General features: G+C 46.1%; 1 protein-coding gene across 4 annotated transcripts in view; it reads right to left on the bottom strand.

Moving 5' to 3' along the window:
- The window catches only part of ELK3 (ETS transcription factor ELK3), a 66898-nt gene that overhangs the window by 28678 nt on the left and 20969 nt on the right, over positions 1-17251 (bottom strand). For all 4 annotated transcript variants that reach the window (XM_081060924.1, XM_081060923.1, XM_081060922.1 and 1 more), the window contains one exon: positions 9957-10165. In XM_081060924.1, the coding sequence (XP_080917050.1) occupies positions 9957-10163 (207 nt within the window). In that variant the 5' untranslated portion in view covers positions 10164-10165. The remainder of the gene's footprint in view (positions 1-9956; positions 10166-17251) is intronic.

Here is a 17251-nt window from a genome sequence, read left to right on the forward strand (position 1 = left end):
GACACACTAAGAAGGCCATGTGAAGACAGGCAGAGACTGGAGTAATGCAGCTACAAGCCCAGAAACACCAAGGACTGCCAGGAGCGTCCAGAAGATGGAAAAGGCAGGAAGGATCCTCCCCGAGAGCCCTCAGCGGGAGCACGGTTCTGCCCACACCTTGGTTTCAGACCTGTAGTCTCCAAAACTATGAGCGAATAAGAGTCTGTTGTGAGCCACCAGGTTTGTGGTACTTTTACAGCAGCCCTGGGAAACATACCCTCTTAAACCTACTTCTTGACGTCTCTATTGAGTGGGGCAGGGAGGCCTGGCCTTCCCTGAGTGCACAGCCTGCCGTCCCACGGTCCTGTTGCTGTAGGCACTGGGTTCGGTGACGCCTGGGCTTTGAGTTTAATTTTGGAGTGTTCATACGCACACATGCACATACACCCACTCGCACCCCACTTCCAACTTCTAAGAATAGCATGCTGCCAATAATGGGCTCCAACTCGGTCTCGGAATTGGCCGACTCCCGGGGGACGTTTCCTTGTGGTTTGGGTTGAGATTTCTTTTTTCTCTGGCACGGCTAAGCTGCAGTGAGAACATGCTCTCTACACTTGATGGCCTGAAATCCCGGAAGACGAGAGGAGCCCGCGGGACTCCCGGCCCAGGGGGCTCAGGCTGGATGTTACGAGCATTTTCCCACCCCCTCTGGGTTGGCTCACTGCGGCTTGTCCTCGCTAGACTGGGAGTCTTGTCTCCCTCCTGGCTTTCTTCAATACCCAACAGTGTTTTTATTAAAGGCCACCGGAGTGTTAATAAAATAAAATGCAAAACTGCTCCCCAGTACATGTGCTCCTCCAGTTACCAACAATGACCTTCCAGCTCCCAGTGGCCACCTGCCACGCTGGCAGATGGCTGCGGGACTCAGAGCCACAGGTGGTCTGGGAGCGCATTCTCATCCTGGCTTTGGCTTTGCCACCGATTTTCTTGAAAAATCACTTCCCCTTTTGGGTTCTCACTTGCTAAAGGAGGGGCAAGCAGGGCAGGGTGTTTTGTTAGGTCCTTCCCAGCGCTGACATTCAAAGATGACAGACTTCCTTCTATGGTACGGAGAAGCATGTTTGCTTGTTTCCATGCTCGTTCACCCTACCCTCATTGGGCAACAGCAGACGCCCGAGCCGCAGACATGCTGGGAATGGTAAGGAGACCAGCGCCCAGCCCAGTCAGGGATGCCGGCACGATGACAGCAGAGGAAGAGCAGAGGAGGTGACACCCAGTGTAGGCATCAGCTGTAGGAGGTGAAGCACAAAGGAGTTTGAGGATGAGCTGCATGGCCAGGCAGGAAAGGCAGAGGGAGCACCCAGGCAACGAGGACGTCTGAGTAGATACTTCGATGCTAATGAGAGCAGTGGGGCCAGGGTCGTGCGAGGAGGTAGTGGGGGTAGGGAGGGTAGATGGTGAAGAGAGTTTGGAGTCTCCTGGAGCCACAGGAACCTGGGAAGCACGCAGGCAGAGGGGTGCTCTGATTGGTTTTCTTTAGGAAGTGTCATCTGGACACACAGGAAGTTTGGGGTGCACTGGGGCCTCCAGAATGATCATTTCACATTTTCAGCAGGCTCAGAATGCTGCCAGCACTTTTTCCATTGTCATTTCGAACAACAAACACTGGGGACTGGTTTCCTCTCTCTGCCTGCCCTGGGGTAATAATCAGCAATGTGAGGAATATGAGATTCAAGTTTGGGCCCATGGCTCTGTAACTGTGATCTTCCAGCTTCCTAATCCTGAGCATGGACTTTGGGGTCAAGACTGCTAGGTGGAAAGCTGTGGCGCTTACTATCTGCTTTGTCTTGAATCTGTTACTTAATTTCTTCAAGACTCAGTATTCTCACCTCTATAATGGGCCCATTCCCAACTGTAACAATAGGCATTTCGTGTGTCCGAAAACAAGTCAATAAATGTGAAAATATCCAGCACAGTGCCTGCCTTAAGACAAATGCTCCATACATGTGAGCTTCTTCTTGTGTCACAAACTTGGGGCAGGAACTGAGATAAACTGTTGTTGGAGCCCCAGTGGGGAGGAGGCCACGCAGAGGAGCAGCTGGGCCCGTGGGTGGATGGTGAGTCTGTGAACGCTAGGGGTTTTGTCAGTTTGTCTACACAACCACTGAATTTTCCTGCAGCTGGAAGCCCAGAAGCAGGAGGGCTCACGCCGGCAAACCCGTGTGGGCTTGGGCCACAGCCTGACGTAAGTAGGGTTGGCCAGACTGCCGGAGTGTTGGCAGCTGAGCACCAGGCATAGCAGCCTCCTCAACACAGTGCTGAAGGTAGTCCCCAAACTCGGGGTGTTGCTTAGCAACTGCCCTATTTGAGGAATAGTGAGTGCCACAGGGCAGCTGCCTGGAAGCCCATGTAAGACAGGCAGCCTCCCCAATCAACTTGCAGTGTCCCCCCTTCAGGCTGGACCCCTGCGCCAGGTGCTACCTCCCAGGGCCCTGTGACCAGACTGGAAGACCTCCACGAGCCATCAGCTACCTCACGGGTCTCTAGGCAGCTTCTGGGACCAAATGTTTGCAGACAGGCCCTGATTATGCCCTCGGCCCCCAGGCAAAGCCCAGTTGCCATCTGTTGTACTTCAAACCATCTGAGCTGCTGACAAGACATAAAGGAAAAAACACCACCTAACGAAACATACCAGGCCCTCAACACTCAGACCCAGAGCTGGGCAGAGAGGGCACCTTCGATGCACGAAACACCTCCAGAGAGAGTCCAGAACAGATGGGTCTTCCGCGGAATTTTGTAACCAACTTAGGTGTTCTAGAAAGTTCCAGGATACAACTGCTTGCTGTACTTTTGTTCTTTCTTCACTCCAACAGACAGTACATCATTTTATCTTCGCCAAATTTATTTTGGGGAATTAAAAAATTCTGCCAGGGTCAGGCTTCTTGGCACCGGCAGTCAATCTCAGATATGTATGATTAATACGAACATTTTCCTGTCGCGATTGCACACCCAATTTGAAATGAATTATCCAATTAAGTTAAGAAGGGGATGCAGCCTACTTCCAGGAATATATTGCTAATGACTCTGTCTTGACTGTTCTCCTCTAAACCCCTTCTAATTAAGTAAGAACCGTTCGGTACATTGTGGGGATCAGCCTGGATGTTGCTCTGGAGACGGGAGGATTTTTCATGATATCACCATTTCAATCTCCTGCTGAGAAGGGAGCTGGCAATGCTTTTCGCCTCCCCCTGGGATGAACGCTCACCGCCAACCACAAGCACAAAAGCTCTGTTGGACGGAAAAGGATGAGGGATTGTGTAAAGCTTCCAGGTCTCCTTCTGCAGCAACCCTGAGAGTCCGTGGCTTCAGCTGCTCTGAGCACAAGACAGTTGCCCAGTGTATGCAAGCAGCAGATGCCCCATTTTCCTTCTCCACTCCCGGCCAGTTCTAGAGAGGGACATGCCAGCCCTGATGAGGAGGTGTGATAGTGCCAACTCAGCCAGCAGAGAGAAACTGATTTGTGGTAAACGGCCAAAAAGATCGGGGCTGTGGGGTCAGAGTGTGACACGATTGATGCCGCAAAGCCTAAGAGGAGAGAAAGATGTTTATTTCTAAAATGCACACCTGATCATGGCACTCCCTTGCTTACAGCCCTTTATTAGTTCTCCGTTGCCCTCGTCATAAAGTTCCATCTCTTTTGCATAACACATTTCATGCTTCATTTCCCACTCACTCTTCCAACCTCTTATCTCCCCCAGCCCCTAAATAAGTACTCTGTAGTTGCAAAGTCAAAAGCCTCCCTGCATTTGCACATGCTGCAGGATATCCTTTCCCAACTCTTCTCAGCCTGGTAAACGCATTCTCATTCCTCCAGAGCTGACTCAGGGGTCTTGAACTCTATGGCCTTCTTCCCATGTTTACTCCCTCCCATCTCTCCGGGAAGATGCAGGAATCATGGCCCAGCTTGTGTTCTACACATCGTGCTCTATTATAATTGGCCTGCATGTCTGCCTCGCGACCACCTGCTGAGCCACTCTAGGGGAGCGGGTATGTCCTCAAGGAATGGCTAAATGATGGGAAAAAGGGGCCATGTCAACTAGAGACGGATGTGTAACTAAAACCACGCAGAGTGTACCTGAGAAGTAAATGCCATGTGTCCAGCCCCTGTGCCCCTCAGACTTAGACCCACAGGTGTGTGGGCAGTCATTGGGGCCAGTTATGTCATACTCTGGGCATCAACTCCTCTCTTCTCCATCTGAGCATCCCCAAAATGAGAGATTTAAAAACCACATCTGTCTGATGTTGTTCAGGAGTGAAAAGGAGTTGTTAAGCTTGTTAATAAACAAAATCTCTGAAAGAGATCCTTACTATTACATAAAATTGTTAAAGTACCTTCTGGAAGACTTAGTTTAATGAGGAAAAAAACAAACCCTGCCCCAAAATTCAAACCTAATGAGAAAAAAAACAAAACAAAAAACAACCCTGCCCCAAAATTCAAACCGTCAGCACTACAATGAACAAATCTACCTCCTAGCACATGAGACAGAGAAGAGCTGTTTGGTAGGGGTGAATGTGGAATGCCCAGACAGGAACCAGACATCCCATTTAGGTCTCTACCAGCTCTGGTTTCTGCCCCTCATGGACTCAGACCCAAGCGACCCCCCAAGACCTGTATGTTTCCAACCTGAACAGGGGCCTTTCATTCAGTTGTGCTGGGTATAAAACATATTCTGTCCTGGGCTGGGCATCACTCCTTTCTTGCAATTCTACTCAGGTTTGTCCAGCAGCCTAACTGTATGTGGGGGAAGCAGCTCCTTAGCATTGCTCAGCTACACAACTTTGACCCTCCAGCCTTCCCTAAGGCGTGAGAAATTGGCAATCCGCAGAAACACAGATGGAGTAAGGAACCTGAGACCAACGCCAGCCATCGCTAGTCCAGGATTGGAGCCATCAGAGTCAGCTTTCCTTCCCGTCTAAGTCATGTATTAAAATCATTTGCCGTTCCAGAGCAGGAACTGCTGAATTCCCAAAGACTCTGAATCCCTCTATGGCAGGTCTCTCCTCTTCACCTGTTTCCACCCCAGGGACCCAGCATGGAGGCTGGCACATGGTGAGCACCCTATGACATGCTTGCCACAGAATCTGGTTTCAGATATGCTGTTGAATCTACTTGCTGTTCCTGTGGTGGGGAGCACTGTTCCTTTTAGGAGTTGTTTGATTTCAGGTGAATCAAAGCACCATCTCCAAGGCTCTCCCTGTGTGTGTAATTTTGAAAAATCTAATTGAAAGCCCAGCAATGTGTGAAATATGTGTACATTACGGGTAGAAGTGTGTCCCCCAAAAATACATGTTGCAGTCCTAACCCCCAGTACCTGTGAATGTGATCTTCTTTGGAAGTAGGCTCTTTGCAGATGTAATCTATTTAAGATAAGGTCATTTGGGTGGGCCCTAATCCAACAGACCTGGTGTCCTTATAAGAGGGACATTTGGAGATAGAGACCCAGGGAGAACGCCATGTGAGGACAGAGGCCGAGACGAGTGATACAGCTATAAGCCAAAGGAACCAAGGATGGAAGGCTACCACCAGAAGCTAAACAGGCAGGGGAAAATTCTGCCCAGTGTCAGAGCAGGGCCCTGCTGACACTTTGTTACAGATGTCTGGCCTCCAGAAATACAGAGAGAAAAAATTCTGCTATAAGCCACCTACTTTGTGGTCATTTGTTACAGCAACCCTAGGAAACTAATACAGGACAATAACCAAAAGGCAGTGATTCCTTGTTTGTTTCAAAGTTCAGCACCTCTTTCATGTCAACTCTCATATACAGTGACTTGTGGGGTACTGTCCATTTCATTATGTGACCCATTTGCTCCTTCATTTAACATTCACTGAGCAACTCATATGTGCCAGACTCTACGCAAGGTTCCAGAGCAACAAAAGTGGGTAAGCTAGGAGACCATGGTGAGGACAGTTGGTGAGGAAGCCACCTACGTAAACAGACAGCTACATAAAAGCAATACAGTCAGTTTTCTAAACACGGGTAACAGAAACGAGGAGCCCTTACTGCGTGTGTGCTTCTCACGTGCCTCACATTGTGCTGAGCCCCTCACACACATGATCGCATGTAATCCCCACACAAACCACGAGGGAAGGGGCCTTTATGACGCCCACTTTCCAGTGGGTGAAGTTAGACAGCCCGCGGGACTCGAACCTGGCCAGCGCCAAACGCAAAGCGCATGGGGGCAATAGGGGAGCGCGGGAAGATGGGGGCTCGCTCCAAGGGGGCGCACAGAGGCCGCGCTTTGATTCCGGGAGGCGAGGAGGAGTCATTCAGATATGAAAGTCTTTTAGTAGCTGAATTTTCAGAACAGACTAAACACAAAAATAGGCAATGAATGGGTAAAGAAATTGAGGTTGTCCTTCAGTCGTTAAAGAGATAACAAAATGCTCCGGCCCGCTCACCGGTGCAGAGCCGTCATTCCTCTGGATGGGCCCGCTCAGGAAGGGAGTACAAAGGTCCTGATTTTCTCCATTGCTCCTGTGTGAACCTTTCACATTAGCAAGAAGGAAAATGTCATCTGTATTATTGTCGGGCTACTGCTTTGTAGCACTTAATGTGTTTGGGGCACTGTTCTCAGCACCGATGTATTAACTCAGCTAATCCCCACCATGCTCCATGGGGTACGAGTAGACTCTACTATTAGAGCCATTTTACAGAAAAGGCAGTTGAGACCCAGAGAGGCTAAGCAAAGCACCCACAATCACAGAGCTGGATCAAACCCAGACAATCTAGCCCAGAGTTCATGCTATTAACCACCTCGCTAGGACGGGGGTAGGTAGGGCATATTTCGCAGGGACGATGGTTCAAGTGCCTCAGCCCCAACCTGACACCATTAGCTCATTCGTTCTTCTCCTCTGGTGCCTTCTGCAAAGTTTTGCACACATTTTCGACTTTTTTTCTCTGCCCATTTCTAATATTCTGGAATGAGCTAAAAATATAACACATAACATCAAAATAATGATATGCTCAATGCTTATCTACTGGGGCAGGAAAACTTCCCTATTAGGACAAACCAAGGGATGTGCAGTTTCAGCCAAGAGTGGAGACATGATAGCTGGCAAATGACAGAAAATAACAACAGGAAAAAAAGAGCCCAGCTGTCAAGGTAGGGGAGTTACCTAATTTATGCCACGTGCAGAGCAGGCTCTGGATAAGTGTCAGTGGGAGGGGGTGGGGAAGGAGAGGGAAAAGGAGTGAGGTGGGGGAGGAACAGGCTGAGGAGGAGGGGGAAGGAGGGCAGTACATGGCAGACAGGTCACACTAAGTGCTGGGAAACACTGGTGTGGTGAGGAGAGGGGCATACCAAAGGCTGCCCACTGTGGGGGGAGGCTTCACGTTCACAAAGACCGTCCTCAAATCTGTCTCTTAAATGAGAGCCTGGGCCATTTAAGATGCCACTTCTGTGGCTCAAAAATGGACATGTATTGGCAATTTCATGTTTCAACTTACACATACAGTCACAGAGTAACATTGGCAAAATTCAAAGTAAGCTTATCTAAAATGTAAAACCTAGTATACTTTTTGTAACCTTCTTTTGCCATTTCTCCTCCTCCTCCTTCCTTTCCCCTCCACTCTTCTTTTCTTCTCTCCTCCATCCTCCTTTCACCCTATCTTTCCCATCTTCCTCCCCACTCCCTCCTCTTCTTTTCACTTTAAACCATATTAGGAGTCTAATGATGATCACTCTTACTCATTATTTGAGAACATTTCATGGGAAAGATTCAAACTGCCATGTGTACATGCATGTGTATTGTGTATACGTGCTTATGTATTGTGTACATATCCATGTACATAGTGTACATGTGTCCAAGGAAGGATAAAGGGCACCTTCTCCTGGTGGAGAAGCTGCTCCTGCAAGAGCTGCTCCTGCCCTCTTAGTGCCAGCTGTCTGCTCAAAACTCATGCAGTCAGAGCTTGGAGTCTGCAAGAGAGGAAAGGGACAATTTCGGGGAGTAAGCCACACTGGCCACTGGGACCCGAGGCCTTGGGTTCAACCTGACACCCAGTATATGCTGGATGTTTTAGTACTGAATTGCTTGATAATAAACAAAAATTCCTAAGGTGGCAATACCCATTGTGCTGCCTGATTGCCTACCTAGAACTCAGGTGTTCAGAGGCAAAGGCAATGAAAGGCCCAGAAGGCAAGGTGTGTGCCCTTTCACCAAGAATGTGGGCATCCTGACTCTACCACTTCCTGGCTGCAGGAGCTTAGGCAGGTTTCTCATCAAAGCCCCACATCCTCATCTATAAAAGGAGAAGGTGCTTTGCTAGCAGGACTGTCTCAGAGGGACTGTTGTAGTTTAAAGGAGAAGATCTCAGCACAATACCCTCGACACAAAGGACCAAAACATGCTGGGTGACTGAAGCCTCCGAAACTGCTCTCCCTGGAGATTTAAAAAATCTGCTCAAGAGAGATCAGGTGTAGTCTAAACAGCAATGGCTTTGCCAGTCTTTGCGGTGTCATTTGCAGCCCATGATCTCCCTTTGTGCTAATGACACACAATCCTCAGCCCCAATACACAGGCCACGCGAAGAGATGAAACCAAGTCACAGACACTGAGGCAGGACTCCTTTTCTTTGACACCTTAACTAAAAACAATGAAATTTTTTTTCACGTCTCAAAGCCACGCTTTTAGGCACCCTGCCAGAAGGCAAGATGACTGTTTTCCTTCAGAGGGCTCCAATTCCCACTGTACAACTTAGAGCCTAGGGAAAATGCAAAACAATAAACCATCTGCCAGGCTTTCAGACAGTGCAATGTGCAAGAAGTGCTTTTACATCTTAGTAGGACTCTGCATTAAGCCAGGATTAATTAATTGCCACATTAAAGGAAAGCACCTTTAACATTTCAATGGCATAATCATATGCAATTATGATCATATGAAGGAACATTTTATAATTAAGTATGCCACCACTTCCTGAAATGTGTAATCTTTTTGTCTTGAATTCCTAAGAGGTTGGCAGAAGGAAGGCACTAAATATAGATCAGGAACGAATATTTAAATCAGTTTTCAATTCACTTTTCAAAATGAACAGTAAAACCAGAGCAGAAGCTTACACTTATTAGGACTCTAAGTCTTTATGTCCATGAGGCTAAATATTCAGCAACAACACAGAAATGGTCAACAAAAACAGGCCTGAAGTGACGGCCCCTAAATAGCAATAATTTTGTCATTAACTGCTTTTCCAGAATTGCATTAAAACACACCCCAACGGTCCTGGCTTTGGCAACGATGATGCTATGTTATCACTTAAGACAGACCGCTGACTCATCTGTGTGACTTTAAAAATGAAAATGGTTTTTCTTTTGATTAGGGATGTTTCCCATGAAGCTGCAAACCCCACGTCCCAAGTATTGTTCTAAGTACTGACCATGTTAATTAACACTCGTTTGGTCTTCACAGCAACCCTGAGCCAGTATTCTTAGGATCCCCATTTTAGAAATGAGGGTACGAAGTACCAAATGCTTATGTAACTTGCCTAAGCTACCATTCCCCCAGGAAAAGGCCCATTTGCATGAACTACAAACCAGATGAGATAAACAAATTTTTCAGATTCTAACATCCATTCTGCCACTCAAGCAACTAACCATGAGGGAAGCCCCAGAACCTCCCTATATCTAATTTCTGCTGTTGGCAAAGTTTTGCAGCAACTACAGAGGAAAATGCAGAGGAACAAAATCTGACCCACAGTAACACCTAAAAAGTTTCCTGACAAAAATACCTATAGGACAGTTTTTCTCAAAAAAAAAACAAAAAACCACCAAAATAAAACAAAACAAAAACCGCAAACTGCAAAAACTGCCACTGTTTCATTTTCCAGCTCGCTTCAGAGTACACTGTTACCTGCTTTCAACAATGAAATATGGAGGTGGCGCGCCACCGCCCCAAGACAGACTTACGTAAGGCAAGCGCTCACCTTGTCATAATAGTAACGCAGGGCTCTGCTCAGCTTATCGTAATTCATGTTTGTTTTGTTTTTTCGGAGTCCCCACAGTTTGGCCACCTCTTCGGCTTTGAGGAGCTTGAATTCACCATCGTTGGAGGTCCAGCAGATCAGATGCTCATGTTTCTGGTCCAGCAGCAACTGCAACAGGAACTGCCACAGCGTGATTGCACTCTCCATACCTGGGGAAGAAGGGGGGCAGGTCAGAGCATCAGTGCAGATGCCAAGTCTGGAGGGGTGGGGGCTGCGGGGTGAGCGCCTCAGCTCCCTCTGGCCCCTCTCCCAGTGAACCTAATAAAGTCGTGTGCACGTCCATCCCGACAGGCCGCTCTGAATCAGGGGCCTTCTGGATGCGTTTTTCTAAACAGCCACCCTTCAGAAATAGCAGGCAGCCCTGTGATCCTTATATCTGTGACATATCCCCGCAGGTGACAGGGTTACATCAGGAATAAAGTGGAAACATGATTAATCAACTGCCCACTTTAGTCCCCATTCAAACAATTCCCCACTTAACAGGAGTGTCTGTTCCCACCCATCCTATCAACTCCTTTGGTGGTCAATCTCTAGTCCATTAACTGCTATGAATGAGAACCCCATGAGAAGTACATTTATGTGGGGTCTGGGATAATGAGGTTGGGGTATATCAGTCAGTGTGGCTACAGAATGAGTTTCACAAGGAAGGGACTTTGTTGGATTACTCTTTGTGTTCCCAGCACTCTGATAACCCAGCACAAGGCCTGAATGTAGCATACACCCAAACTACAGATGTTTGAGGAATCAAAGAATTGATCATAGACACTTGTACAGTCCTTCACTTTCCCAGGCTTTTGTCATACTGCAGAACACACTGCACCATCACAAGTGCAGAGATGGGGAAAGCATTTGTACCTCCCCTATGAGAGGAAAGCATACAAAATGTTATCTTTTTCCTTTGACTCTGGTGTAGACTTTGCAAGTGCTGTTCCTCTTGCCCAAAATGCTGTTCCCTAGCTTCGGAGCTGGGTGAACTCCTACTTGTCCATCATGACACAATGAGGCCTTCTGGAAGAAATGTTCCCCCACTCCCTCAGGTAGTTTCCCAACTTCAAACATTTGAGGATTTTCATGGCAATGGCTTCTGATACTAAAAATACTAGCAATAATAATCTATTTGTCTTATCAACATTCATTAAATTAGGAAAGAAGAGGTACCGTTGGGCTGGACTCAAAAGCTTCGCCTCGGATAAGAAGTGATCTGTCGGATCAAATATGTGGTGATGGAAGGAGAACTGACTCTGGGCGGTGAACACACAATGGGATTTCTAGATGATGCATTACAGAATTGTACACCTGAAATCTATGTAACTTTACTAACCATTGTCACCCCAATACATTTAATTAAAAAAAAAGGTGATCTGCCATGACTGGACATGTGACATGCCCTAGGTTTTGATGTGGGCAAGATGGGGGTGACATTCCAGTGCTGGGCTGAGAAAGCCAGGGCAGGACAGAAGCCTCAAAGGTAAGCTGAGAGGTGGGGGCAAAGCCAGCAAGAACTATGGTAGCAGGAGTGGGTGCTGAAGTCCTACGAGGCAGCCAGGCGTGCCCTGAACAAGAGTGGTGAGAACGGAGCTAGACTCTGGGAGACTTGGAAGCCAGAGTAACTGCTTTAGCAGGAGCTATCTGTAAGAATATCGCCAGCTCCACAACTCCTCTCATGCATTCCTCTTAAAAGGGCAGCTTTCAGACTGACCAATTATTTTTCGGCCTTTCCACACGGGAATGGATGTGAAAATACCTAGCCACCCAATAAGTATTCATTTCTTCATTTCCTTTCATAGGTTGAGCCAAAAGGACAGATTTTATCATTGCCCTGAGCAACGTGGGTTTCTCAGTTAAAGGAAAGCAGATTAGGAATGGTCTCCAAACACCCATTCGGTGTTTTATTTATGGCTCTTTAAAGGAGACCTTCTTGACAGAAATCAACCTTCACCGCCATGGCCACTCAGTCTGTGGGACAGTAAATCATTTCGCTGTTGAATCAAAACTGCCTTTGCATCTCACGAATCTTGTAAGCACAACTGCTGGGATATGCAGCAGCTTGCCAGCTCCAACTCCTAACACCAACTACCCTTCCGATTATTTGAGGACGAGCCACACACTTTCTTCTCATCATTGACACTAAGAATTGCTAACAGTTGTCTCCAATTTTTTGGTGTTTTCTTGGCCAAGCACTTCACACAGTAACCTTTAAAATATCTTTGGGACTTGAAGGGGATGCCCAGAGGAACCTGCTTTGAAAGACAGAAGGCTGCCAGTGGTTGTGGAGTCTGGATGGAAGGAGCTGTGGCTCACATGCCAGGTCAGAAAGTGGTCAGACACCTTCTCCTCCCCCACCTGTAACGGACGTGCACCACTATGTTCCAGATGGGCAGGAGGACAACAGGAACACCCCCAAGGATTTTACACTTGGTGCTTCTTCTACCCAGGAATCCTCAGAGCTTCTTGTGCTTCCTGGAATCCCTTCTCATGGCATTCCCACCCCATGTAAGGGAGTCATGTTCTCCACTTCAGAGGACCTATATGGAAGACTGGAAAAATGTTCTTAAGCCTTCCCTCCTTCCCCCACTCAAGTGACAGTGCAGCAGTGCACTAGAATGGATGGTGTACTTTTCCCGAGCTCACTGAAGTTTGGGCTTCGCCATGGGCTTTGACTTGGCCAATGGAATGCTGAGTAGAAGTTAAAACATGCCGATTCTGACCCGAGGTTGGAGAGGCTTTGCACGTCTGCACTTTTCCTCCTGTCTTCCTGGTACTGCCATGAAGCTGCTGCCCCAAAATGAGACACGTGGAGCCAACATGAACTCAGCCCAAAGCCTGGAGCCAAGCCCCACAACCCACAGTCTGAAGCAGAATCCCTGAAGCCAACTCAGGGGAAAAATAAATGCTGTTGTAAGCCAGTGAGTCTAGGGGTGGTTTGTTACACAGTACTGATGAAGCAAAAGCTGACTATTACAGTGCCCAACGGCTTTGTTGAAAAAGATTCTCTCTTCACTGGGGTGTGATGTCTTTACACTACAGAGCTTTCATTCACAATCGTGAGGTGTATCTAGACAGGAGAAAGCATTTTACAAGATGTGGGGGGACTGGCTGATCATGTCTTCACTCAGAGGGCCACAAGTGAGCTAACTGATGGCTGTGAATGCTATGACCGTGGCCTAAGACAAAGGCAGAAGAAGGAAACAGAAAAGAAGAGAGAGGTAAATGAGTAAAAAGTAAAAAGGCAGCAAATGGTGGGGATGGGACCCCCAGATCAGGGGCCTTCCAGACTTCTGAAGTGGAGGAACTGAGGCAAGGGAAGGTCAGCATCTGTGAATCAGGAAACACAGGGCTGCCCTGCATGCTCTTAGACTCCAGCAGAGCTGGGGTGGTGGCTGGGTGGGCTGTGGAACATTCCCTTCCCCCCTCACTTCGCCCACGCCGAGGTGTCACTGCCAGGATACAACTGAGTACTGGAGGGTTACTCAGAAGGCTTAGGTGTTAGTAAGAGCACTTCACTGTAGGTGACTAAGGCATCATCAAGCCATTCCTGCAGAATGCACAGCAAGCCCAGTGCAGAGGCCTCATTCTCCTCTTCTCCAGCTCTCTCCAGCCACTCCCCTGCCCTGGTTGGTCACCAGTTTCGATGATTGTGCAGCACACAAATAAATCTTCACTGTGGGAAATCCCCGGCACACATTACTCAGAGATGAGTCTCAAAAATATTTCCTTGTGAGCTTATAATCGCATCTACAAAGATCTGTCACCCCATTCTACACTCAGCAGAGTAATTCTGGGATGTAGTGGGCCCCGAAGGCAGCTCTGGACCCTCCCAGCCCCTCTGGCCAGAGCCATCAGTGGGATTAAAATTCGTAAGCACATGTGGAGAACAGGACCATGGGAAACAGGAGCGAGGGGACCACCCGCTCACATGGCTGCTGTGGTTCTCTCCATTCAAGGGCATTACTGTGCTTCTTTTAGTTCCAATTTTAGTTTGTTTTAGTTGTGATTAAATTAAGCATCATTTACACATATACCGTGATTCCCCAAAAGTAGGACCTAGCCGGGCCATCAGCTCTCATGCATCTTTTGGAGCAAAAATTAATATAAGACCCAGTATTATATATTATATTATATTAATTACATTATATTATATTCATTATATTATATTATATTATATTATATTATATTATTATATTATATTATAATATATTGTATTATATTATATTATATGCTCCAAAAAAGACGCATGGAAGCTGAAGGTCCAGCTAGGTCTTATTTTCGGGGAAACACAGTAATCATGCTTTGCATTCTATCACACCTCTACCAGCTACAAACTTTGTCCCCTTGGAGACACTGGAAAAGACAAAGATTCTAACATCTTTTGGGGCGCATGCCCTTCTACCAACTGCCGACACTGAACATATTAGCAAACTCATCCAAATCAATAGCTCTCCCACCAGAAAAAAAAAAAATCTAAGTGGGTGTTTTTTTTCTAAATTGATTCTTACATGCCTAGAATCCTCAGTGAAGCACAATATCTTAGCATGCAGGTACAATAAAGTCCAATTTATCTGGCAGCCATTAGAAGGAATGGGAGTAATTCAGACAGCACACTATAGCTCCTATTAAATAACAAGTTCAAGAAGGTGTAGATACTTGATATTTATGCTTGATACACTACCATGTAAATGGAGGCCTGCTTTAAGTCAAAATGTTTCATCAGCCTAATCTCATTTAGCTGATTTTCCAAACTCTCCACTTAAAATACATTGAGCACATGGAAAAAAAAAATGTTATAAATCTTTTAAAAATATTCCCCAAAGTCAAATTTCTGCTAATTAGAAAATGCTTCTCTTTCCCCTCCTCGCCGCCCAGACCTTATTTTGAATGTATGAAACTCTGTCAGGTATTGTGATGCCATTCTTTACGCAAAACCAAACTCTGCACGTTTCTATCTAGGATCAGTCCACTTTTAAAGCCACCCCTGTTCTTACAGGGAGAGGTGCCTCTCAGCGTCTGAAACTTTCTCTGCTCCTCTGACTGCACCTCAGTGGTGCCGCCTGCAGTGGATGATTTCTCAACATTTCCACAGGAGCTGACCAAACACAACAGTCACAGCAGCTCGCAGACCCACTTCCAGGCCTCTCCAGAGAACAAGTCTACCTGCTATTTGTCCCAATGGCTTCTCTTCCTTTGTAATTTATATCCTAGATCTTGCCACAGTGGAGGAGATCATCTAAAACATCCTGTCCAATTTGAATAATACACATGCCTCCTTTTAAAGGAGCAGGGAAGAAAATTAATAGGTTCCCCATGCTGACAAATTATTTTCATTAAAACCTATTATAGTTTCCCTTCAAGATAAACAACAAAACTGGATATAAGTTCCTCAAGGTTTATAATCATATAATGATAAAATGAAATTCACAGGTAAAACACATTCCTCCCTCCACTCAAATTAATGATTAATTTTACACGTGACAGATGATGTTTTGTTGAATTCTGCCAACAAATGCAGTCACCAAAAGCTTATGGCAATGACTGATCCTCCATAGGTTCTTTCAGGTAAAATGTGTTTATATTACTATACTCTCGGAAGACTCAATGCTCTCCTTGCTTGCTTATTTAATTTTATTTTTTGAATGTCTGTTTTATGTCAGGACACCATCTGGGTATTTGGGGACACATCAGTGAACCAAAAAGGTAAAGACCACTGTCCTCGAATTTACATTCCAGGCGGAGAAGACAGGTCATAAACAACAAACATATGACTATTAAATTAGGTAGTATGTTGGGAAAATCGCGTTATAGAAAAATGCAACCATAGCAGGTGAAAGGGGTGGGAGCCTGGGTTACGTAAACAAGAGGAGGTCATGGCTTCTTTGAGAAGCTGAGAGTTGAGCAATTCCTTTGTTAAAAGTAATTTTCAAAATGGGTAAAATCATGGCTCTCCTATAGATAGAAAAATAAAGACATGTGAAAGGTTTAATTTTACTCATGAATCAAGGACGGCACTAGGCAGACATTAGAACAAGTCAAAAGAGAATCTGAATAACAGAGGCATTTCTAGATCAGGAACATTGAAACGAATGCACAAGTCAGACAAAATGGGGCGAAAGAGGAGTCAACCGTAAGAACAGAATTTGCATACCTATTGACAAGAATTATTTTGCTATCAGTTATACTTTATATAATTGATAGGGTTGTAAAATAGCTTCCATAAAGTCAGAATCACATCATCCAGAGTTCTCTCTAGAGTCTAGACAATGCAGTTTTTCACTGAAGCACCGTTATTTTCTACAGTTTGCAGCAGGTGAGAGAGTGAACCATTTTTGTCTATTTAGAAGGCCATATAATGGGTAACAGCAGATTCTGGAGACAGACTGTTCAAATACAAGTGCTGGCCCTGCTTGGCTTTGGGACTATGGGTAAATTACTCAACCTTTCTGCGCCTCCCTATGCTCATAAGTAAAATGGGCATGATGAAAATAAAAGTATCTCCCGTACAGAGCTGTTGTAAGGATTACATGAGTTACTAATAATGCACTTGAACTACACCTTGTGAGTGCTATTCAAATGCTTACTTTTTAAGCACCAGGGAAAGATCTCCATAGAGCATGTTGTGAAGTGGTTTGGTCTTCACCTGGCCTGAAGTATCATTTAGATATTGTATCACCATGGTTCTCTTTTCATTAGGCAATGACCCCAATACAGGCTCTGAAATCTAGGGAGACTTTCAGCTATTCAGTGACTTATTTATAAGGTGACTTGGAATATGCTTTGTTTATTTTTGATTCATTTTTTATCATCAAAAATGAAAGAACATTTTAAAAAATTCTTGCTGAGAGAATTCCTGGGCACATAGCCTCTGACTCCTGCTTAAGAAACACTGGTTTAAAAATGCTTATTAGCTTACGGCTGTCAAGCTTTTGTGCCTCCAGCAAAGATGGCTCTTTGGTGCCTACACTTCTCTTGGGGCTACTTCTACTTGCATCTCTCTTGTGCCCCTGGAGCAAGGAGGGGAGGCAAGTAGTAGATGAGAGCGTTATGTCAGACAAAGTGTTCTAACATGACAACCCAAGGGACAGCTAGGACAATCCTGCTTATGACTGAAGATGGAACCCACAAGGGTAAATTCACTGCGCTAGTCAGGACAACAGATACAGAGGTAAGATGGGTGGGGCGGCCTAAGAGTAAAGAATTTGGTCTCTGACACAGAGTGGGACAGACAGATGGACTGAGTGGTT

The sequence above is a fragment of the Rhinolophus hipposideros genome, assembly GCF_964194185.1.
Source record: "Rhinolophus hipposideros genome assembly, chromosome: 9".
NCBI classification, from domain to species: Eukaryota; Metazoa; Chordata; class Mammalia; order Chiroptera; family Rhinolophidae; genus Rhinolophus; species Rhinolophus hipposideros.